The sequence below is a fragment of the Lacerta agilis genome, chromosome 13 (genome assembly GCF_009819535.1).
Source record: "Lacerta agilis isolate rLacAgi1 chromosome 13, rLacAgi1.pri, whole genome shotgun sequence".
NCBI lineage: Eukaryota > Metazoa > Chordata > Lepidosauria > Squamata > Lacertidae > Lacerta > Lacerta agilis.
Window position 1 is genome coordinate 47,067,282 of NC_046324.1, and position 25,013 is coordinate 47,092,294.

At 48.3% G+C, this 25,013-nt stretch overlaps 1 protein-coding gene across 6 annotated transcripts in view; it reads right to left on the minus strand.

Moving 5' to 3' along the window:
* Positions 1 to 25,013, minus strand: part of MPRIP (myosin phosphatase Rho interacting protein) — a 145,215-nt gene that overhangs the window by 44,584 nt on the left and 75,618 nt on the right. For 4 of the 6 annotated variants that reach the window (XM_033168090.1, XM_033168089.1, XM_033168091.1 and 1 more), the window contains 4 exons: positions 15,463 to 15,673; positions 11,286 to 11,445; positions 1,112 to 1,253; positions 628 to 741 (listed from right to left, as the gene is read on the minus strand). In XM_033168090.1, the coding sequence (XP_033023981.1) occupies positions 628 to 741; positions 1,112 to 1,253; positions 11,286 to 11,445; positions 15,463 to 15,673 (627 nt within the window). Of the gene's footprint in view, positions 1 to 627; positions 742 to 1,111; positions 1,254 to 10,925; positions 11,446 to 15,462; positions 15,674 to 25,013 lie in introns of all 6 variants that reach the window. The other 2 variants (XM_033168086.1, XM_033168088.1) reach the window with 1 other exon arrangement.

Consider the following 25,013-nt stretch of genomic DNA (forward strand, 5'->3'; position numbering starts at 1 on the left):
TGACATCAGGAAGGCATCTCCCTGGGGAAAGCATTCCACAAGCGGGGAGCCACTGCAGAAAAGGCCCTGCAATAGTCCCACTTTTCCCAAAGACACCAAGCGGCACAATTCAGGTCCCTGTGCATCGCAAGTGCAATGTAGCGATTGAGGAGGTGGGCGACCGGGGTTCAAGCCCCCACTCAGCCACCAAGCTCACTGGGTGACCTTGCGCCTGTGACTCACTCTCAGCCCAGCCTACCTCGCAAGGTGGTTGTGAAGATAAAATGGGCAGGAGGCTCACTATATATTCATCTTTTTGGAGGAACTGGCAGAAAGGAATATAAATGCGGCAAACAAATAACAAAGCTGCCTGCAGAGGTATAGGAATACCTGCAGAACAAGCCCCTGCTTTGCAAATTCTGAGATCTTTATCCAGCCTTAATGGGCGCTGCAACTTTTGGCTCAAATTCCCAGCTGAGCAATTAGCACGCTAATGTCATGTCAGGTCTCCTATTTTGCCTCGTCAAGCACCTGCCGTTTCCCTGAGCGCTCCCTTCTCCTGCAGAGGAGAGCATCGCCATTCATTCCTTTGGGGCACCATGCCCGTTTCCATGCACGGCGGAAAACTGCAAACGCCTCGGGGCTCACCGTCATGGAGGACTCAGTCGACCTTCTGTCCAGCGATTTGGCTCTGCGGTGCGGGGACAAGGGAGAAGTCGAGACGTCCAGGATGGGGCCGGTTGCCGATTCGGCAGCAAAGTCCTGCAACAAACACGGAGGTCAGGGCTAGGGGAGAATCTGCAGAGCTCGGCTCTAAATGTCATACTTCAGCACCAAAGAACTCTTTCCGCTGAAAGCCGGCAAAGCAGGGTCAAAAGCAAGTCGAAATGAATCTGAACCCTGAGAACGGCATACTTTTCCCCAAGAGAAGCAAAAATTCCATGTATACAAAGATCTTCCTGGATTTAAATTTCCCCCCCTACTAACAATGGACCTGGCAAAGAGCTGTGAATAACATCAGCTGTATGTAATAAAATAGAAAGAAAGAAAAATGTAGATCACAACCCTGAGGGTCACCTAGTGAAATGGCCCCTGAGAGGCGGTGCAGAAAATTATTTTTCCACTGTCTTACCCGTTTCCTGGGGAAAACCCTCTTCTCGCTCCTGCCCTGCCGGGTCTCACTGGAGAGGGCAGTTCCAGAGGGGGCGTTGGTCTCCATGTGCTCGGCATTCTCGATATCTAATGCCTCAAATTTCTCAATTACCTGGGACCGCCTGCAAGACAGACAAGAGAGGAAACCAGGGCTGTTTTTTCCCCAAAAGACAGGAGCCTGCAACAATCCTCAGTAAATCACGGCAGCTCCATCCCTCTCACCCCAATTCAACGAGAGCGTTCTCAAGGTACTGGAACGACAACCCTTTCAAAACAGCTCACTCTGCCCTGTTTGGATTTATTGCCGGGGGTGGGGTGGGGGTGGGTGGGAGGGGAGAAGGAATCTGACAGGAAATAAACTTATTGGCATTCAGCCCACCTGCAAGACATAAATACACATGTATCTGTGTGTGTGTTTGCTTGCAAGCACTTATCACTTTGAAGGCATTATCATCTAACTAGAAAGAGACGACATGAAGAAACGCCTGGCTTTACTCTCAAAATGGAAAGTAGAGTTCTCTCTGGAAGCTGGAACCTGATGTCCCACTGTACAGTGGTACTTTGGTTGTCGAACAGCTTGGCTCCCGAACAAATCGGCTCCCGAATTCCGCAAACCCGGAAGTAAGTGTTCTGGTTTTTGAATGTTTTTCGGAAGCCGAACATCCGACGTGGCTTCTGCTTGAGTGCAGGAAGCTCCTGCAGGCAACCGGAAGCTGGGCCTTGGTGGTCGAACGGACACCTGGAACGGATTAAGTTCAGCAACCAAGGTACCGCTGCAGCTGTGTCGGTTGAAGAAGGCTTGGATCTGATGGATGTTTTATAAAACTAACTGCCAGAAGTCTGTTTTAATTACCATATGAGATTAAGGTTTGGTTAACTACAATAACAGGGACTTCCGGTCTTTTGCTGTGGGAAATGGCTGCCTCCCACACGAACGGACCCCAGCCGTGCTAGTAATTCAGGGTTAACTACAATAACAATACAGTGGTGCCCCGCTAGACGAAAATAATTCGTTCTGCGAGTATTTTCGTCTAGCGGGTTTTTCGTCTAGCGAAGCAGCAATGTAAACCGCGGTTTTCGCTAGACGAAAAAAAAATTCGTCTTGCGAGGCAGCCCCATAGACTTTTTCATCTTGCGGGGAAGCCTTCCGCTAGACGAATGCCTTCGTCTAGCGAGTTTTTCGTCTAGCAAGGCATTCGTCTAGCGGGGCACCACTGTACCCCCTTTTTTGTAATGTGCACAATATCTTGTCGTCCTGTTTTGTTTTCTACATGGGTATTATTTCTTGTTCCTCCTTTTTGTGTGTGTGTGTGTCTTATCTTATGCTGTGCACTTGTAATTTTGTACTCCCCCCCCCCAATAAAGAACATAAAACAAAATTTAAAAAAGACTGACTGCTAATAAGGGAGGAATATTGGGCTGGAAAGGACCAGATGATCACAAAACCCAGAGTCCCAACATTTTGAGGCAGGAGCTTTCCCATCAAGGAACCCCTTCCAGGTTAGCCTCCAGAGTCAAGGCCACGCCATGCCACATGCAGGGACAGAAAGCCACCCAAAGCATTCCCAACACCAAGAGGCCTGAAGAAGAGGCCTGCCGGATACTCCCAGGGAAGGCAAAGATCCCACAAAACACCTTTCTTAATGAGCCGCGCTGCACATATTTTAACACTCTGCAATATGTTTTTTTAAAACAGCAGCCTTTTCGTTAAAAAAGAAAGGAAACCCCACTTTCCCCCCACTCCCTCCACCTCAGTTTTGCAAAAAGGGACGAAAAGCGAGGCACCCCGGTCATCAAACTGACATTTGTCTCCGCCAAATGGCAAAAGGGCTCGTTTTCTTTACGAAAAAGGAAAAGGAACAAAAACAAAAAAACCAAAACAAAGGGTTGCACCACCAAGTTGTCTACGGCTCGATTTTTATTTTATTTTTAATTTTTTTTATTTGGAGATGAGATGGTAGCGAAGCAGGCGGAGTAAAAAGGGCGGACACGTCACACAGCAGAAGGTGGAGAGCAACAAGACCTGGAAGAAAAGAAAGCTGGAAAATGAATGAACAGACAAAATTATATTCTCTCCTCCCCAACCCACAAATAAAAATAAAAATCATTCCAAGATTTCTAAAAAAAGAAACAAACAAACAAAACAAAAAATAATACTAATCATCAGCAAAATGAAATTATAATCATTGCAAACCCCCAAAATCACATCCCCGCTGTGAGTGGTTATTCTGATCATTAAGGAAAGGGGCCGGGTGAGTAGTTTCGGGGGGGGGGGAGGGAAGAGGTGCAGGAGAAGGAATCCCTGTTCCCCAGCGGAATCTAAGTTTGCCCAGGCAGCTCTTGCAAGAGCTTGCCAAAAAAGAAGATGGAGAACTCAAGACGCCTGGAAAGGGCACAGAGAAGGCGTTCAGCCGACACCCGGCTTCAAAAATGGCCGGGGGAGAGAGTCTGGTTTGCAATGGAGAAGTGGCCGGCGAGAAGGGGTGGTTCGCCTGCAGCTCTCTCGGCTGCTCTCCAGCTGCTTTTCGAGGGCAACTTAAAGGCAAGTCTGAAACCGGCTGGGCGGTGAGCGCATGAGAGCTCCTCCCGCCACCGCTTCTCCCCTGCAAAAGCCACGCCTTCGTAACCCTCCTTGTAGGGGGTCCAGCGGCATCCCTAAAACCCGCATCTGCCGCTGCTGAACGCCTGGTCTGGCCAACGGGTCTGCTGAGGAATGCAAAACAAGAACAAAAAGAGGAGTTATTTAAAGACTTTGGGGCGTGGGGTGCCATGCTCTCGTTGGGGGAGGGTGGGGTTAAAAAGGTAGGGAGGGAAAGAGAAGGGAGCCCCATGCACGTTAGTTTGTGGCAGACAGCCACGCTCCAGGGTTAGAAGGGTTTCCATGTGGCAGGGCAGTTGATAAGAGTTGATTTGCTTTTGATTGAAAGCGGTTTCATTGGGTTGAGTTTTTTTTTTTTAATCATTCCACAGGAAGTGAGGAGAGGAGTCAGGAACAGCCAGCAGGGGACCAAAGAGATGTACCCAGAGAAGGAGCACATCTGTGTCCCTGTGTGTAGGGAGAATAGGGAGTTGGTGGAAATCCACCAGGAAATGTTTAACTAAAGCCCAAAGTGATAGAGAGGGGTCGTCGATCTAAAATGGAAAAGAATGGTCAAGAGGGGACCAGAGCACATCCATTATGCTGGGTCTCTCAAGGAGCAAAAATGAGAAACAGTCGAGGTTGCATGCAACTCCATGCCAATTCCGAGACAAGGGCTGCTGCTACGTTCTGCAAGCTGAATCTATTCTGCAACCTTCGAGCAAATTTACATAACTTGTTCTGGTTCTCCTGGTGGCAGAAAGGGACCGAGGAGTTCTACGAGGCACTTGGAAGCCCAACTTCCATAATGCCGAATCTGATTGGGCATTCCTGGCTTTGGAGATTTTAGCATGCCGTGCCAAAAACCCTTTCAAGCATCTCTCCAGCAGTAGAACCTGCAACTTAGATCAGAGTATGTAGAAGGCAAGGGCTCAGTGGCTAAGTGAGGAGTGGTCTTTATCTGGAAAGACAGCTACCACTTTAGAGACAAAGGCGGTTGTAATCAAACACTGCCAAGCTGGGAGGACTGTGTCCCCTCCACCCGCAGCTTTGGGGACAAAAAGATAAAAGAGGTTCTGCAAATGCGTGGCTAGTGCTGTCTTAGCCTTCCTTACGAAACCAAACACCTCATCCAGAAACACAACATGCAGCTACTGGGAAGTAAAATTTAGACAGAACAGTTCAGTTTCCATTTCCATTGTATAACAAAATGAGTTGGCAAACCATGTAGGATTGTGGAAGTCATAGTACCGCTCTATTCTGCCTTGGTCAGACCACACCTGGAATACTGTGTTCAGTTCTGGGCGCCACAATTTAAGAAGGGTGTTGACAAGCTGGAACGGGTGCAGAGGAGGGCAACCAAGATGATCAAGGGTCTGGGAACCAAGCCTTATGAGGAATGGTTGAAGGAGCTGGGTCTGTTTAGCTTGGAAAAGAGGAGACAGAGGAGATATGATAGCCATTTTCAAATATCTAAAGGGCCGTCTCATGGAAGTGGGAACAAGATGACTCTCAGCACCTCTTCCAACTCTACAATCCTGTGAATCTATGCTACCAGCAGGGGGAGTGTGGACACCGATGAACTGTGAGACACGCCTTTCCAGAGATGAATCCCATGCCACTTGAAGGCTCTTGTAAATTGGCAAGGTTGGCATAAACCAGGATGGGTAATCTGCTGGTCACATATCCTCCAACTGGCACCTGTTCTATATACATTTTCTCTCATCCTGGGGCGCATTTACACTACAAATTTAAACCGGTTTCAAACCAGTTTAAGAGCCACCCTTTGCTCTCAAGACCACCTCGTAGTCATAATTCTTTAAAATGGGTAAGGGGGCACCACCCTAACATTACAATTCCCAATTCTTTTGCAACAACTACAGCAATTTCAAACCCATCTAAAGTTGGCTTAAGTACAGACTTCTATACCAACTTGCAAATGTGCCACTAATCTGTGCTTCAGTTGGATTAAACCGTGCTCTGTTTTGTAGCGCTGAATTCCTGATCCATTCCTTTTTTAAAAAGAGGATTGTGAAAATTAATTGTCTAGCCAACCACTGAATCTCAACTCTGCCAAGGGACATGCTACTGGGGGGGGGGGTGTTTTCTCAGCCAAATACTGCTTTTTAAAAACACGCTTCTAGCCCTCATGATGGTATAGAGAAAGGTTTGAAAATGGATGGAGAGGAAGCCCTAAAAAAAGCTAACCCTCAAGTCGATGCTGGGCTGTAGCTCCCATCAATCCTGATCTTTGGCCATGTTGGATGGCCTGGCAGGAATGAGTGTCCCAACAAACAACACCTGGAGCTGCCTCAGGTTAGCCTCTCTCTGAAGCCAGAGAAGGTCCAGGTGGGGCTTTTACTCAGTGTTAGTAATTCATATATAATATATAAGATAGATGCCAAATGGCTGCTTAAACCAAGGTTGTGGTCGCCAAAACAGAATGTCTTGTTGGTGTTTTTTTCTTTTTCTTTTTGGTGCAAGACAGCTTGAAGTTTTATTTTTCAAATGATGGACTGGCAGTGATTGATTCTCAGTTAAACATCTGTTCAGATGACAACCTTGAGCTAGGTTAAGAACTTTCAGAACTTAAAGAAGGATAATCACTTGATCCAGGGACACTCCAAATATATATTGGCCGATTTCGACTTATTTTTCTTAATGGTGACACAGACCACTCGTAACATAGGTAGATTCTTCCCAACTGTGAGAAGGGCATTGGGGTGGAGTAAAGGAAAACAAGAGACAACAATTAACCATAATGTCATTCACTGCTCCTGCTCAGGCTGCACAGAAAAAGCGATTTGGTTCCTGAAATTAATCCTGATTATGAGGTTAAAATATAAAAGATAGAATTCTGCAGGATGGGCTATTAGTGTGTGAAAACAGTCCAGATCCAATGATCGCCTGGCAAGCACCTTCAGATGGTGGAGATGTCAGGCACCATCCTTGCGCCCAGGCATCTTCACTTGGACGCAAGTGGCCAATAGCTAGGAGCAAAATGCGCCTGGCTCCTGGCTAATTTCGAACACTGCTTTTCTGGTCCCAGACAATGCCTCTCGCACTCTGTTTAGCAGCTGACTCTCCCTGTGAGAAAAAACAAGCCAGGGGAAGGTTGATCTTGCAGAGGAACTTGCCTCCTGTTAATGGTCTCCTTGGTTTTGAATCCCTTATATGCTTCCAAGGAAGCCTGGGGTGGTGGGTAGAAATGAGTTTGGAAACTGCTCCTCTAAGGACTGTTTGCTCTGGGCTGTTGCTGGAATAACCCCGCAGCCCAGCAGAGAACATGAGAATTGGCCCAAGAAATCCAAGACCAGGGGGACAAAGGCAGGAGGCAGTATGTGAGTTGGGATTTTGCTGGCTGCTTTTAAAGCGCTTGGTCTGTTCCTTGGGGCCCCGGCGTGTGCAGTATGTGACAGGGGTGGGAGTGGCGGTGGGGAGTGGGCTCCCGTGCACAAACGGAGATCAGGCACAAATAGAGGAGGAGGAAGATCCAGGTGCAAAAATGGACACCAGATGCTTGGAGCCAAGTTTGCTCAGCTCCACAAACGGCAACAGAACCGACTCACAGGTGGGAGAAGAATGTTAATAAGCAACAAGCAGAGTGGGAAAAGCAGAGAAGCAGCCAGGAGCCAAGCAGGAGGGGAGGGGGGGTTGCAGGAGAAGGCAGGGCAATGTTAATTCGACGTTGCAGGTGGCCGCAGGCAGGGCTCGGAAAACTGTCCTGCGCCAGCCCACCTGGGTACGGAAGGTGCCTTTGCGGAGGAGAGAGCTGATTGACAGCTATTAACCACGACAGCTCAGTAGGACCTCCATGGCCAGAGGGAACATGGCAGACACTAAGGGACCAGCAACAAGAAGGCCGCAGCATCCACCCCCTGCTCGAGAGTTTCCCCAGACATTTCTGGAAGCCAGATGCCGGCTGGATCCAGCTGTTCTTAAGGGTTGCACGCCACTTAGGAGAGTTTCAGACACCAGGATGGCTGGAGGGTAACCAGAGGCCATGCACAGCAGCCTCATTCATCTTCTGTTGGATATTTTGCTAATGACACCCCAACCGCAACCCCCCACAAATATCCATGCTTCTTTGCATTCTGGGACTCCATTCAGATGTTACACTTGTGCAATCACTGGCAGCTGCTAGCAGGGCAGGAAAAGCTTGCGACGGGATGGAGTCACGCCAAGCTGGTTTGCACGAAAGGTTAAACCAGCACAGAGCAGTGGTTGGTTAGAGTGTTGGACCCTGGGAGACCAGGGTTCAAATCTCTGCCCGGTCATGAAGCTCTCACTGGGTGACCTTGGGCCAGGCATTGTCCCAAGGATTCTTGCGGCCCACTTGGTCTGAGAAGTAGGCCTTCCCTGCTCCACAAGCTGCCTAGTTTCCTTTGGGCTCCCAGTACATTTCCGAGCACAATTCAAAGTGTTGGTGCTGACCTTTAAAGCCCTAAACGGCCTCAGCCCAGTATACCCGAAGGAGCGTCGCCACCCCCATCGTTCAGCCCGGACACTGAGATCCAGCTCTGGGGGCCTTCTGGCAGTTCCCTCCCTGCAAGAAGTGGGGTGACAGGGAACCAGGCAGAGGGCCTTCTCGGTAGTGGCACCTGCCCTGTGGAACGCCCTCCCACCAGATGTCAAGGAAATAAACAACTATCTGACTTTTAGAAGACATCTGAAGGCAGTCCTGTTTAGGAAAGTTTTTAATGTCTGATGTTTTATTTCTTTCAACTAGGGCCAGGGCTTTCTCGGTACTGGCACCGACTTGGTGGAACAGTCTGTCACAAGAGACCAGGGCCCTGCGGGATTTGGCATCTTTCCGCAGGGCCTGCAAGACGGAGCTGTTCCACCTGGCCTTTGGGTTGGTTTCTGTTTGATAGTTAGGCTTCATTCTTTTATTGGTGGGCTATTTGGAAATGAGACTGCAGTTTTAATTTTTAAATTTGTATTTTAATCTGTATTTTAAATTGATTGTTTTTATGTTTTTGCTGTGATTTTAATTAGTGTTAGCTGCCCTGAGCCCGGTTTTTGGCTGGGAAGGGCGGGGTATAAATTAAACTATTATTATTATTATTATTATTATTATTATTATTATTATTATTATTATTATTATTATTATTATTTCCCCCAGTTCCACAGCAACACTAATGAATCCTGCAATCCAGGAACCTGTGAAAGGGAACCACTTCTTGGAACATGTACATTCTCCCTCCATTTTTCAAAAGACGCGACAAGCTGTGTCATCCATTCAGCTGAGCGGCTTTGGGAGAGGGGGCCCAGCCACCTGCCAGGCCTTCGAAGTTACATGAAGCCTGTACCTTCTGGGCACATGCCAGGTAAGAAACACGAGGAGGGTCTCACCTGCAAGGGAATTCCCCACCCAAGCGTGCACGGAGACTGGTACCTGGCGCAAAAAGGGTCACCCTGGAAAATGTAGCTTTCCCATTGCAAAAAGTTCCTAGATCTCATGCGAGCAGCAGCTTAGGATCACTGCAGGAACCTAGGCCTGAGCAGGGTCCCTGGTGAGAACTTCTAGGGATGCATCTTGAATGACCTGCCACTCTGGGAATCGTAGCTCTGCAGGAGGAATAGGGGTCTCCAAACGACTCTCAACACCCTTAATAAACTACATCTCCCAGAATTCTTTGGGGCTGTTTAAAATTGTACAATACTGCTTCAAATGAAAGGCGGCCTAACCAATGTGGCCCAAGAATCCCCCAATATTCTTGCCACCCCTTGTACTTTTGCTTCTTGGTGTGAGGGTCAACACCACAGCATAATCTGTCTGGGGTAGCTCAGCACGAGACTCTTAACCTCAGGGTCGTGGGTTCAAGTCCCATGTTGGGACAAAAGATTCTTGCGTTGCAGGGGGTTGAACTAGATGACCCTCAGGTTCCCTTCCAACTGCTGTGATACTGTGAGTACTGGAGACAAATGCAAAAAAACAAACAAACACCCCTCAGTCACTCGTCAGCAACCTGCTAGAGTGAACATGCCTGTCGGGAATAAAGAACGAGCAAAGGGAGCAGACAGCTTTCTCCCCTCTGGTCCTGTGCATCCTCCTCTCGTCGTTTTATCTGCAGGCCTTGTCATGCCGAAAAAAACGAGAGAGAGTCGATTTGGAAAGGCAAGTTTCAACTATTATATGTGAGGGGTCTGGAATGTCACACACACACACACACACACACACACACACACACACACACAGTTGTATGTCTGCAAGACTCCTTTGCAGCTGCAAATATGGGCCTTGCACAACAGCAGAGCTATTGCACCAATCCAGCTGTTGTGCCCATACCAAGGTATTTTACAGCTTATTCAGCTCCACTAAACGACGTCTCCTTGAGTCTCCATCATAGCTCATTAAGCTAGGTCAGCATACATGCCAGACTCCCCACACATGCATTGCCTAGGGAAATATGTGGGGAGGGGAGAGACAGTTGTGCAAAGCTTCAAACTCAACTGGCAACTGAGTTAAAACATGGTGCCGACCCACTCTTAATTTAGGAGGCTCTCTCTGCGCTTTGCTTCAAAAGCATGAGGTCCAGCAACTTGATCTGCCTTTCTTTCTTTTCGAGAAAAGCTAACATTTTCCAAGCCCCGAACCAGATACCAAACTCCCTGCCCATGCTGTGCGATACCCGCAAAAGCCCTGCATTAAAGTCATGTCCAAGGAAAAGCAGTTCCTTTGCATCCTGGATGCAGTGATATGGTTTCAGTGCTTGGGTGCGGTGCTCTGGGAGGCAGCCAAACCAAGAACTTTTGGTGGTCACACACAAGTAAGGGAGTTGCCTGCACCTACTTTCAGCTTCCTGGCTGCCTTGCCGTTTGTGAATCCGGATCCCACTATCCCTTCGTCTACACAACCAAGCGACCTCTTGAACTGCCTTCTGGTTGCCAATGGGGAGCAAAGGGCTTCACGTTTGACGCCACCCACCCAGCCAAAATGGTCTCACGGAGGCTGCCATATTTGTGCCCAGCAGGCCAACTCAAAACCCCACTCAAACGTTGCCACGTCTCTCCATCTCGGGCCTCCAGCTGTTGTTGGACTACAAAGCCCATCATCCAGTGGCCCAGGACGATGGGAGTTGTAGTCCGACGACAGCTGCGGAGACCCAAATTGGAGAAACGCTGCGAGAGGCGCCGTCAACCTCAACCGCCAGGAGCCAACCGGCTTCCTCCGAACGAGAAACCGCCGGCGACACCGCCACCCGTTCCTTACCTCCTTTCGCTGCCAAAGAGCCGAGCCACCTCTTCCCTTCCGGGGCTGCGAGCTCGGGAACGCCGCTCCAGCCTCTTCCTCTCCGCTTGGAAAGCTTCCCGGTTACTAATCCTGACAGCCTTGGGGACATCGGCCAGGGTGGCGTACTGCCGGCTTGCTCTAAAGGAAACGGGGCGGCCCGGCCTCTCCGCTCCCCTCGCCCCGTCTCTCGCTGCCGAGTCCTTGCAGCCGGACATGTAGTCACTCGTCAAGTCCAGGCAGTTGAGGGAGAAGCTGTACACCATTCGGCTGCCTGGCGGGGCACCTGGGGAAGGAAAGGGGCAGCTCTGCTCCGGGGAGGGCGACTGGGAGTCACTGTACCTGTTGTTGGGGGTGCTGGGGCTGGGAGGGGATGGCGGGGTCGGCAGCTGCTGCTCGTCCGGCTTCCCATCCTGCTTCGTCTTCTCCAAGGAGAAATAGCCACTCTCCACCCGGGTTTTACGCCCGCTGTCGCTTCGGTCGCCGTGCATGCTGCTGTCGTCTGTGAGGAGGCGAGGAGAAGCTGAAGGTGACTGGGCTGCCCTTGGGTGCCGCCCCCTCCCCACAGGGAACTCAGGGCAATGCAGATTGGTGGGGTGGGACTTGCTTATTTAATATTATAAACACCACCCACCTTTCTCCTGAGGGCCTTCTGGTGGTTCCCTCACTGTGAAACGTGAGGTTACAGGGAACCAGGCAGAGGGCCTTCTCGGTAGTGGCACCCTCCCTCCCATTAGATGTCAAGGAAATAAACAACTATCTGGCTTTTAGAAGACATCTGAAAGCAGTCCTGTTTAGGGAAGTTTTTAATGTTTGATGTTTTATTGTGTTTTTAATATTCTGTTGGAAGCCGCCCAGAGTGGCTGGGGAAACCCAGGCGGATGGGCGGGGTATGTATGTATGTATGTATGTATGTATAAATAAATAAATTGTTGTTGTTGTTATTGGGATTCAAGGCGGCTTACGGCACTACTGAACGTTATAAAATACGAAGCAAACTGGCTAAAAACAGCAAGTTGAAAGGACATCTTAGCACCATTTAAAACCAGCATTAAAGTTGTTTTGTGTATGTAACAGCGGCTAGGATTCTCCATGCACAAAAATGGAAGGAAGAGGACGTTCCCACCAAGGAACGGGTAAGTAAGGTGAGGGACTGTGCAGAATCGGCAAAGTTAATTGCCAAAGTCAGTGGTTCTAATGACAATTGCTTTGTGGGAGAATGGAAGCCCTTTCAAGAAAATGTTGTCGTACGATGAACTCGCAAGCAGGATTTGAAATATGAGCAACAGAAGGAATGAAGAGAATACAGTGTGGGTGTGATGGTATATAAGAGATGGAAGATATTGGGCACGGAAAATGGCAAGTTGAACATTTTTGGTATCAACGGCAAAGAATAAATAAAAAGCCCATCTTGATTAATCCCAAGCATTGCTCGTGCTAGAATGGTGAACCCCCATGAGAGGAAGGCGAGGAAGAAAACAAGCGCTTCTGATAGCCAGCCTTGAAACACAGATAAAGGAGGAGGGAAACATTGGATCTTCCTAGGTAGCCAAGGGGGAAACTCATCATCCTGAACAGGAAGCAGATCCCTAGCCCTTATTGTTTCGTGGAGAACAATGCAGCGGAGCTGCTGGCAGACTAATCAGAGGATATGGGGGGCAGTGGGATGAGGCAAACCGAAAGAGGAACTCCCTGTTTGACAATAAATGCAGGGTAGTTCAGGTGGTGAGCCGAGAGATGCAAAATAAATTATTATTATTATTATTATTATTATTATTATTATTATTATTATTATTACTTGTACCCCGCCCATCTGACTGGATTTCCCCAGCCACTCTGGACGGCTTCCAGCAAAAATCAAATACATTAAAATATCACACATTAAAAGCTTCCTTAAACAGGGCTACCTTCAGATGTCCTCTAAATGTCAGGTAGTTGTCTATCTCTTTGACATCTGAAGGGAGGGAGTTCCACAGGGCGGGCGCCACTACCAAGAAGGTCCTCTGCCTGGTTCCCTGTAGCTTTGCTTCTCGAAACGAGGGAACCGCCAAAAGGCCCTTGGCGCTGGATCTCAGTGTCCGGGCAGAACGATGGGGGTGGAGACGCTCCTTCAGGTATACAGGACCGAGGCCGTTTAGGGCTTTCAAGGTCAGCACCAACACTTTGAATTGTGCTCAGAAACATACTGGGAGCCAATGTGGATCTCTCAGGACCAGTGTTATGTGGTCCCGGCGGCCACTCCCAGTCATCAGTCTAGCTACCGCATTCTGGATTAATTGCAGTTTCCGGGTCACCTTCAAAGGTAGCCCCATGTAGAGCGCATTGCAGTAGTCCAAGCGGGAGAAACCAAGGCATTCCGCAGTTTATTATCAGTTGGAGGCAAAGCCAAATTGCCCCCTATCTAGAGGTGGGTTAGCAAACACACACATTCAAGATCCAGTTACAGGTGGGTAGCCGTGTTGGTCTGCCATAGTCGAAACAAAATAGGAAATTCTTTCCAGTAGCACCTTAGAGACCAACTGAGTTTGCTCTTGGTATGAGCTTTCGTGTGCATGCACACTTCTTCAGATACCTGAAGAAGTATCTGAAGGTATCTGAAGAAGTGTGCATGCACACGAAAGCTCATACCAAGAACAAACTCCGTTGGTCTCTAAGGTGCTACTGGAAAGAATTTTCTATTTTGATTCAAGATCCAGACACCTCTCGGCATTACTGGTCTTTAAATTCTGTAAACGTTGCCAGTTCCCAAACTCTGCAACGTTTTGGGAAAGTGAGAGGTAAAGTGGGTCTTGAGCGTCACATCGGGAAACGGAACTCAGAGTGAGGTCAGGATGCTCGCAGTGGGGAAGGAGAGGGCCAGCTGCAGATTTGGGAGACAGTCAAAAGGGCGTCGAAACCCAACACCCGAGACACGGGGAGGCGCCTGGAGGCAGAGTTTAGCTCCCCCCCCCCCCCGGGATGTCCCCAATCACGGGCACACAGCCTTTTGCTTCCTTGCATGCGAAAAGAAAAATGAGCAGGAGCAAAATATGGCCGCACATCTGGTCCCCCTCCCTCTGCAGTGCCGGCCCAACAATGCAGACTCTACTGACAAGAACGGTGGTCTCCCATCAGCTGGGGAGGGCATGCAAAGCTCCCTTGCAGCCCCTTCCCAATTCTCAGACTCCCTCCTCTGCACACCCCACCCAGGCCTCACGCAAGGTTTTTGTTTATCGTTGCATTTCACGCCACAATTTCCTCTGAGGAGCTCAAGGTGGAGTGCAAGGTTCTCCCCCCTCCTCATTTAATCCACCCAACAACCCTGCGAGGTAGCTGGAAAGAGAGGACTTTTTTGGGGGGGGAGATCCGGGGGGGGGTGGAGAGAAAGATGGGAAGGGTTAAGATGGTCAGGAAAGGTATGGGGTGAAGGATTATTTAAAGGGGGGGGAGGACTGACCACGAAACTCCGAGACCAGAGGGAAAAACGGTGTAAGAGGACGGGAAGAAATTTAAGACTATTTGAAATGATGTGAATAGATAGACATTATGAAATTAAAATCAGAGGACATTTAAGGCTACAGTAATGCAAGAGGTTTGATAAGATAGGATATAAGAAGTAGTTAGAATTATGTTATGTTGATTTTTACTAGGATTAAAAATAGAGTTAAATATTGATTAAGGTTTATAATGATTAAGATTGAGAAAGAAGAATTTACAATGTTATAAAGTTGCTAAAGAAGATTGGAAATGAACGCAGAAGGGAGGATGTGAGGAGGTCCCAAAACAATGTTTATAAATAGGATAAGGATAGTTAAATAAGTGTTTGTTTCTACCTAAGTTTTTCTTTTGTATTTTTTGTAGTCTTTTTTTGTAGTGTTTGTTGTATTTTGTATTTTTTTGTTATTGTTAAAATTAAATAAATTCTTATTAAAAAAAACAACAACCCTGCGAGGTAGGTTAGGCCTAGAGACAGCGACAAGACTCCAAGGTCACCCAGTGAGAATTTCACAGCCGAGTTCGGACTTGACCCCTGGTCTGCTACGGTCCTCGTCCGGGAACCACTAAAACCTCGCTGACTCTCCCGATGAACATGCTGTTCTTCGGACGCGCCTGAAGCGACCCAAATCAGCCCCTGCAAGCTCTGCCAAACCATTCTCCTTATGACGTGTTAGCCTTGGATTTATCCTCACTTTTCTCTGAGACTCTCCCAACACCAGCAGGCCAGAGCCATAACATATTCGGACGGGGTCACTGGGAAGTCAACACGTTCCTTCAAAACAGGAGAGACTTGACTTCTTATCTTTGGATGTTACACAATCCTTTGCAGCAGCAGCAAAGATAAGTGGAGGGACAGGGTCTCTGCGCTTAAATTTCACAAGGCCTCCGTGCTTTACGTAGGTATCTTCCGAAACGCAGAGGTGTGGGATATCAGGTGTGCTAACACAGCACGTCCCATGTGCAAAAAACATTGTTGACCCCAGACCTCCTGTGCCGGCCTTGTCCTCTCTGTTCTGTCTAGGTTCAGGGTTCAAACCCTTACCTTCCTTGCTGTCCAGCGTCGGCTCCTTCAAGGAGCATCCAGGGGGAGCCTGGCCTTGCACAGGGCTTGGGGCTGGGCTGAGTCCCCCGTTGCCATCTGGCTGGTCTTTGCTCCTCATTTCTTCCTGCCAAAGGGTGGACTTTGTGGTCGGGACCTTCTCTGCACCAGGGATGTTGCTGCTGGTCACAGCCATCTTTGCTGGGCCGGGTTCCTAGGAGAGAAGGCAGAACCGTCAGGCGACGTGAATTTCACTGACAATTTTTTATTTTCTCTCACACCAACTTATATCGTGGAATGTAAACATGGAGCTTGGAAGCTCAACTGAGTGCTGGATCCCTGCTGGATTAAGAACACACCTTGCCCTTGGTTATAATCACCCCGAGTTTAATAAAATAAGAAACACATATCTGATAGGGAAGGTCTGAGTTCTGCCAGACTAGCAGAGACACAAAGAGCCATGTCTGCGTTTTGTGCTCAGTGGGAGACACAAACAAAGATGTCTCCTTTCCCAAGGCGAGGAGGAGAAGGATGTGAAAAATGAGGAAAGCAACCTTGAGAGCATCAGTCTAGCACAGGCACCCCCAAAATCGGCCCTCCAGATGTTTTGGAACTACAATTCCCATCATCCCTGACCACCGGTCCTGTTAGCTAGGAATGATGGGAGTTGTAGTCCCAAAACATCTGAGGGCTGAGTTGGGGGGTGCCTGGTCTAACACTTAGAAGGTAAAGGTAAAAGTACCCCTGACAGTTAAGTCCAGTCGCAAATGACTCTGGAGTTGTGGCGCTCATCTCGCTTTACAGGCCGAGGGAGCCGGCGTACAGCTTCCAGGTCGTGGCCAGCATGACTAACTCGCTTCTGGCGAACGAGAGCAGCGCATGGAAATGCTGTTTACCTTCCCACAGGAGCGATACTTATTTATCTACTTGCACTTTGACGTGGTTTCAGAATGCTAGACGGGCAGGAGCTGCGACCGAGCAACGGGAGCCTCGAACCGCCAACCTTCTGATTGGCAAGTCCATGAGCTGGTTTGGAGGTTCTAGCAGGGGAGCACAGCTATCGTATACCCTTGACCAAAGAACAGTACACGCCTTCTATCTGGGATGGTCATCCTATTCCACCGAAGGTGCAACTTTGGGAGGGACGCACATGGAGAGGTGAGGGAGGAAGGGGACACCCGCCTAGCCAGCCAGATCAGCCGAATCAACCCTGGCAATCAATGGGGTGACAGATGTCGCAGCCAGATTGCTCTTGTGTCCCTGCACTTAGCACAGGTTTAAAGGACAGGCTAGGGAGTCTGGAGGGTCTTCTCTTTATGCACTTTCTCCCATGCAGACCCACTGGTCTTCAACGCAAGTTGAGTTGCATCTCAGCATTTCATTGAAGGAGACACACTTTGCCGTCAAAAACGGCAGCCCTGTTAGGCATGCATTGGCTCATGGAGTAATGTCATCAAACCCTGAGTTTCCCCATCAACATGTAGCCTGATTATTTCATGACCTGGGTAAGTGTGCCAAAACCAGGAGGTTGCACAGACAGCTGCCGTATACAGAGTCGGACCATGGGTCCATCTGGCTTATTATTAGTCTTCTGTGGCTCAGAACCTCTGTATCTCAAGGACCAACTCTCCCCAGGTTGACCGACCTGCACCCTGCAATCATAATCTGAAGCCCATCTTTGTCCCTTCCACAAGAGGTCCAGGGGGTAGCAACACAAAAACAGGCCTTTTCAGTGGTGGCTCCCTGCTTGTGGAATACTCTCCCCAGGGAGGCTCACCTGGCACCACTATTACATATCTATAGGCGCCAGGGAAATGATTCCTTTTTCATCAGGCCTTCAACTATCAACTACCTTTTTGCCTGAGTGGGATATTTTAATCTATATATATATATATATATATATATTTAATGGATTTGTCTTTTACGTGTTTTTTAAATGTTGGCTTTTATGTATGTAAGAGTAAGATTTTTGTTTAAAATTCTGTAAATCGCTTTGAGTTGCTGTGGCAAAAAAGCAATAAATAAGTTTAATCGTAACAATACCATCAGCAAGAATAACTGGAGGAGGCATGCCAAGGTCTCAGATGAGGATCTTTCCGAAGAAGAAGAAGAAGAAGAAGAAGAAGAAGAAGAGAAGAAGAAGAAGAGAAGAAGAAGAGTTTGGATTTGATATCCCGCTTTATCACTACCCTAAGGAGTCTCAAAGCGGCTAACATTCTCCTTTCCCTTCCTCCCCCACAACAAACACTCTGTGAGGTGAGTGGGGCTGAGACACTTCAAATAAGTAGACTACGAGTCTACTGCTCTTAACCACTACACCACACTGGCTCCCAATCCTACCTGGAGATGCCGGGGATTGAACATGCGACCTTCTGCATGCAAAGCAGATGCTCTACCACTGAGCTATGGGGGTTGTGCAGACCTAGCATCTTAAGTGCGTAGAACAGCACATCACTTTGCCTGCTGCCCTGCACTGACATCTTTGTCTTGCAATTGCCTCAGTAGAAAAATGTCATCGATGGGCCGCCGATGGGCATCGGGCTGGTTGCAGTTAAGGCAACCCTGGGCCTCAGAAATGGACCTGTGCTTTAAAATCCTGATAAGGCCATGCTCCAAAACCCACATCGATGGGAAAATAAAACAGTGGCTTCACAAAGCAGGACAAACTCTGGGGTAAAACCACTGCTGCGGGATCTTCAACATCTTCCTTGGATAGTTTTTACATGCCAGGTTAAAACTGTCTCCTTCTGCCGCACTGCCTAGATTTAGCTTCTTAGCCTCTGTGGTTTTTAATCTTTTTACAGACTTGAAAGTGTTCTTGGCTAGAAGGACTCTGAGCCTCTCCCCATTGTTGATGCTCTTCCTGGTTATAGCTTCACGTTGGTTTCATTGTTTTTAAGGGTTTCTGCCACTGTAAACTGCCTTGAGCAGTTTGCATTGGAAAGACAATGCTGATATTTTCAAAATAAAGTAAGCTATTAGCATGCGCAGATAGTTTGGAGGGAAAGGGTCACAGCCTATCTTGCTGAAGGGGGAGGATTAGGAGTCGAAGGACGGGTTCCCCCTTTCTTCCTATATACATAAAAATGCAAGGCTGTCGTCACACAGCCCCCCATTGGAGGATTCGTAGTGCTGCATCACAATCCTGCATTTGCATGAAGAAATTAGGTCAGGAAGGTGAAAAGCAAGCTCGGTATAGTTGCCTGGGGTGGGAAGGGGGAAATCTAGGCCACTAACGTGGAAGAAATGGGAGTGGCGTTGGTGAACGGAGCAAGCAAGGGTAGTAGTTTTCTATTTCTGCATATCTAACATGAACATTCTCCCTTCATAGCTCCTTTATTCCTTCTGCATTCTGGTTTCCAGCAAGACACCTCTTCCCAGCCCAGTCTCCGAACAGCTGAGGGCCACAATAACGTGCGCACACAAATATCTTATTTATAGATTTTGTGAAGCTGCCAGACGCAAAGGCAGCCTCACCGGGGAATGGTTAATGAAAGACTTCCCAGAGGCAACAGGGGGGCTAAGCACTGAGTTTCAAAAAGAGGAGAGAGATTTTCATAGTCCTCTCCCGCAAGGGGCAGGAGTCAATAATGGAAGAGAAGAGCAAAAGGTGGCTTTAGAAATACACCACTTGGACCTCTTCCCTCTTTTGACTACAGTCCTCAAAGCATTCTGGGTAGTTATCGTTTCTCCCTCTGGAATAGCAGAGTGTGCAAGCAAGCAGGACTTGGAATCACCGTGAAGTGAAAAAGTGTCACAAAGCACAATCTCAAAATCCCATCCAGGTAATTCCTTTTATTGGAAGCAGAACCCCCTTCTCGAAAACTTTCCTAGGCATGTAACATGCCTGTATAGCAACCCAGACAGATGGGCAGGGTATAAATAATAAAAATTATTATTCCTGTTATCATCTGTGCTGCCACTCAACAGAAGCACCCAGACAGCACAGGCTTTGCCCCAAAATCAGCATCACCTCCGGAGATGGCCTGGTTGGGAAGAGACCAGCAGATGCTTCTACTCGCCTCGCCTCTTCCCCCAAAATCCTACTTACCTTATTTGGTGCTCAGGAGCTCAGATCCTGTCATGTTTCCAAGAGGTTGCCGCGGCAACCAAGTGCAATCCAAAAATATGGTTATTATTTGGCCAGCTTTTTTTTTTTTTAGCCCCTTCCCAATTTTTGTTCCTCTTCCAAAAACAGAAAAGAAGAAAAAGGGAACGGCTTAGCAGGCGCTGGGATCGCGCTGCGTGAGGGCTTCCTCTTTGCCGGCCTCAAGCAAAGCACCCACAACCCCTGAAATGCTCTGAGGTCTCCGAGTCAAAGGGCAGGAAAAAGCAGCTGCCTGCCTGGTTTATTTTGGAACACAAACACGCACCATCTGAGGACTTCGGGAGAGAAGCACAGCTCCGAGGAGAGGATAGCGCCGACCATTTCACCACAAGCCATTGTGGGAGAAATCGGCTGAGAATGGATGAAACGGGGCCTAAATCGGCATACCCAGGGATGCGTGCAATCCAGCATTCAGAACGAGTTGCAAAGTTTTGTGCTAGATAGATAATATCATCTTACACACACACACACACACACACACACACAAAACCCAGTTCTGTTTAATGGAATATGCAGAACTGAACAAAATGACGGGAAGAATCCGAGAACAGCGGGACCAGAAATTCGTCAAAGACTGGTGTAAATTTACGAACTATTTGAGAGACAATGATTCTCAATTGAATACGTTTATAGGACTTCAAGTAGTTTTGTAGACAAATGTAGAAATATTATTGTAATTATGAATTTTTACAGTGATTAATATGCATATGATATTTTAAGCAGTGATAGATTTAAGATGTATAGATTTAAGGTAAGAAATTTGAAAGCCATTTGGAAGGTCTGAGGGAAGTCACGGCTATGATAGCCAAAATGGATGAACGTATGTGAATTTATTTTTTATTGTTTGTAGTTGTTATAAACAATAAAAATTATTTAAAAAGGAAAAAAGAAAAAGAAAACCCAGTTCTGTAGTCCTTCTGGTCTGATAGCTATGCAAGAACCACTCCAGAGCAGTGGAAACAGGGTGTGTGCCTTCCGAGTAGGGTGTCATGGGCTCCGGGGCCTAGCTACCATCTCCTCCTTGCAAAACAGCCCCTTGCAAACTTGCTTAGTTTGCGCTAACGCAACATTTCGCCCTCCTTGGTGGAGAACGGAGCGCAGCGCAAGCATTAGCTTAGCTTCCTTCTGGAGATGGCACCCGACTCTGCCTCATAATAATAATAATAATATTTATTATTCGTACCCCGCCCATCTGGCTGGATTTCCCCAGCCACTCTGGGCGGCTTCCAACAAAAATCAGATACAAAAATATCACACATTAAAAACTTCCCTAAACAGGGCTGCCTTCCTTCAGGTATTTTCTGAATGTCAGGTAGTTGTCTATCTCCTTGACCTGTGATGGGAGGGCGTTCCACAGGGCGGGCGCCACTACCGAGAAGGCCCTCTGCCTGGTTCCCTGTAGCTTTGCTTCTCACAGTGAGGGAACCGCCAGAAGACCCTCGGAGCTGGACCTCAGTGTCCGGGCTGAACAATGGGGGTGGAGACGCTCCTTCAAGTATACAGGACCGAGGCCGTTTAGGGCTTTAAAGGTCAGCACCAACACTTTGAATTGTGCTCGGAACCCCTCAAGGAGCTGGAAGGTATGTGGGTACCTTGAGGGGGTTGAAGCCAGTTGCAGAGGGCAGCCCACAAGCAGCTGACCTCTCCTGCTTTCCAAGGGCACGTGGGTCCCACACAGAACTTGGGAGGACAGCCTGCAACGATCACTTGAAGATGCTCAGAAGGTCGGAGAAATGGAATTACGCGAGGCTCAGAGTGCCTTCCATCAGCTTCGGCTGGTGGCCCAGCTCTGCCCTGATCTGGAAAGGGATAGCCTAACTTCTGTCCTCTATGCTCTGGTAACCTCTAGGTTGGATTACTGCAACATGTTATACGTTAGGCTGCCTCTGAAGATGGTTCGGAAATTTCAGCTGGTTTGAGCATCTTATGCAAATTCTGGCCCGACTGCACTGGATGCCAATTAGTTTCCAGGCCTAATTCAGAGCGATGATTTTAATTTATAGCACCTTAAGCGGTGCACCTTAAGCGGTGCCGGATCACCTCATTTGTCTCCTGAGAAATCTCTACGTGCGACAAGAAGCTACAGTTAGAACTGGATATGGAACAACTGATTGGTTCAAAATTGGGAAAGGAGTACGACAAGGCTGTATATTGTCTCCCTGCTTATTTACCGGTAACTTATATGCAGAATTCATCATGCAAAAGGCTGGACTGGATGAATCCCAAGCCGGAATTAAGATCAACAACCTCAAATATGCTGATGACACAACCTTGATGGCAGAGAGTGAGGAGGAATTAAAGAACCTTTAATGAGGGTGAAGAGGAGAGCGCAAAATATGGTCTGAAGCTCAACATAAAAAAAAAACCAAGATCATGGCCACTGGTCCCATCACCTCCTGGCAAATAGAAGGGGAAGAAATGGAGGCAGTGAGAGATTTTACTTTCTTGAGCTCCATGATCACTGCAGATGGTGACAACAGTCATGAAATTAGAAGACGCCTGCTTCTTGGGAGAAAAGCAATGACAAACCTAGATAGCATCTTAAAAAGCAGAGACATCACCTTGCCGACAAAGGTCCGTATAGTTAAAGCTATGGTTTTCCCAGTAGTAATGTATGGAAGTGAGAGCTGGACCATAAAGAAGACTGATCGCCGAAGAATTGATGCTTTTGAGTTATGGTGCTGGAGGAGACTCTTGAGAGTCCCATGGACTGCAAGAAGATCAAACTTATCCATCCTTAAAGAAATCAGCCCTGAGTGCTCACTGGAAGGACAGATCCTGAAGCTGAGGCTCTAATACTTTGGCCACCTCATGAGAAGAGAAGACTCCCTGGAAAAGATCCTGATGTTGGGAAAGATGGAGGGCACAAGGAGAAGGGGACGACAGAGGATGAGATGGTTGGACAGTGTTCTCGAAGCGACTGGCATGAGTTTGGCCAAACTGTGGGAGGCAGTGGAAGATAGGCGTGCCTGGCGTGCTCCGGTCCATGGGGTCACGAAGAGTCGGACATGACTGAATGACTGAACAACAACAACAACCTTAAGTGGTTCAGAACCACAATATATAAAGGACTGTCTCTCTCCACATGAAGCAACCCGGACCCTAAAATCATCCTGTGAGGCCCTTCTTCCATGTGCCTCCTCCACAAGAGGTCCGGAGGCTGGCAACACGAGAACGGGGCCTTTTATGCAGTGGCTCCTCATTTGTGGAATGCTCTCCCCGCAGGGAAGTTTGCCTGGCGCCTTCATTGTACATCTTTAGGCGCCAGGCAAAAACATTCCTTTTTAACCAGGCCTTTGGGTAATCTGATTTACATCCTATGCCCTTTAAAATGTTTTCTTTTTTGGGGGGGGAGCTATCAGGGGAGCTATTGGGTTTTACTTTTTCTATGTATTTTGTGGTTTTATATCTTGATTTTATTCTGTGAACTGCCCTGAGACCCCCAAGTATAGGGCGGTTTACTAATTCTAACAACAACAAAAACAACAAGCTGGGGAGATGTTCCTGTGGCTCCCATCTCGTGACCCCAAAAGCCAAAATCTTCCTGGGCAGGCCCACGAATCCATGCCATTGACCCGTTGGGTTACAGGGGTCAGCAACCTTTTTCAGCTGTGGGCCGGTCCACCGTCCCTCAGACCATGTGGTGGGCCGGACTATATTTTGGGGGGGAAATGAACAAATTCCTATGCCCCACAAATAACCCAGAGATGCATTTTAAATAAAAGCTCACATTCTACTCATGTAAAACCACCAGGCAGGCCCCACAAATAACCTAGAAATGCATTTAAAATAAAAGGATACATTCTACTCATGTAAAAACATGCTGATTCCTGGACCGTCCGTGGGCTGGATTTAGAAGGCGATTGGTCCGCATCCGGCCCACGGGCCTTAGGTTGCCTACCCCTGGGTTAACCCAACCAGCAACATAATCTCAGCCTTAGTCTGTGTACACAACTATACTTTCAAAATACACACTCCCCCCCACCCCTCCGAATCCTGGGAACTGGAGTTTGTTAAGGGTGCTGGGAACTTCAGGCTCTCAAAGGGATTAAACCACAGTCCTGAGCAGTCTTTGTGGGGAGCTGTGTGCCTTAAACACAGCCCTAGTCCCAGAGAAGAAGAGGCGGCTATTCGGACAGGATCAGGGGCTTAATTTCTCACCCCCCACAGACTCCGGCAGGAAAGAATGAGTCATGGTCCTGCACCAGGGTTTTAGGTCTCTCTCTCTCTTTACCATTTATAGTCAAAAAAGAGAACAACACTGTCACTGGATCCCCAGAGAACACAGACCCAGCCCGCAAAAGATCTAGGAATGGCCTCAACCTCAGCTGTGGCCTCTTACTCCCCGAGTTACCTCCAGAGAACCTCTCTCCTGTAGGGAAACCAGAGTGCTTCAGCCCAACTGGAGAGGCCTGTGGACAGTCCAACAATATATTCCCTGTTTCCAGCTGTGAAAAGGGGGCCAAAAGCCTGTAGGCAGCAACCAGGAAATAGCATTGTCTGCCTTGCTGCAGGAGGGTGTCACTCTGTGTATGCACATGAACACCATGTGGTGAAAAGGGTAAAGGATCATAGAATCATAGAATTGGAAGAGACCACAAGGGCCATCCAGTCCAACCCCCTGCCAAGCAGGAACACCATCAAATCATTCCTCATGTCAAGTTTATGGTCTACCAAGACTCCTAGATCCTTTTCACATGTACTGCTCTCAAGCCAGGTGTCACCCATCCTGTATTTGTGTCTTTCATTTTTTTTTCCCCCAAGTGTAGTACTTTACATTTCTCCCTGTTAAAATTCATCTTGTTTGCTTTGGCCAGTTCTCTAGTCTGTTAAGGTCATTTGAAATGTGATCCTGTCCTCTGGGGTATTAGCCACCCCTCCTAATTTGGTGTCATCTGCAAACTTGATCAGGTTACCCTCAAGCCCATCATCCAAGGACCCCCGGGCAGTTAAGTCCAGTCAAAGGCAACTATGGGGTTGCGGCGCTCATCTTGCTTTCAGGCCGAGGGAGCCGGCGTTTGTCCGCAGACAGCTTTCCGGGTCACGTGGCCAGCATGACTCATCCACTTCTGGCACAACGGAGCACCGTGATGGAATCCAGAGCGCACGGAAATGCCGTTTACCTTCCCGCCGCAGTGGTACCTATTTATCTACTTGTACTGGCGTGATTTCGAACTGCTAGGTTGGCAGGAGCTGGGACAGGGCAACAGGAGCTCACCACTGTCGCAGGGCTTCAAACCGCCGACCTTCTGATCGGCAAGCCCAAGAGGCTCAGTGGTTTAGACCACGACGCCACCCGTGTCCCAATACACCATGTGGTCCTAGATACAGCAAAGCCCTTGTATGCAGGTTTCTGTGCAGGGAGAGGACTGTGGCTCAGGGCCAGAGTGCCTGCTTGGCATGCAATAGAATAGAATAGAATAGAATAGAATAGAATAGAATAGAA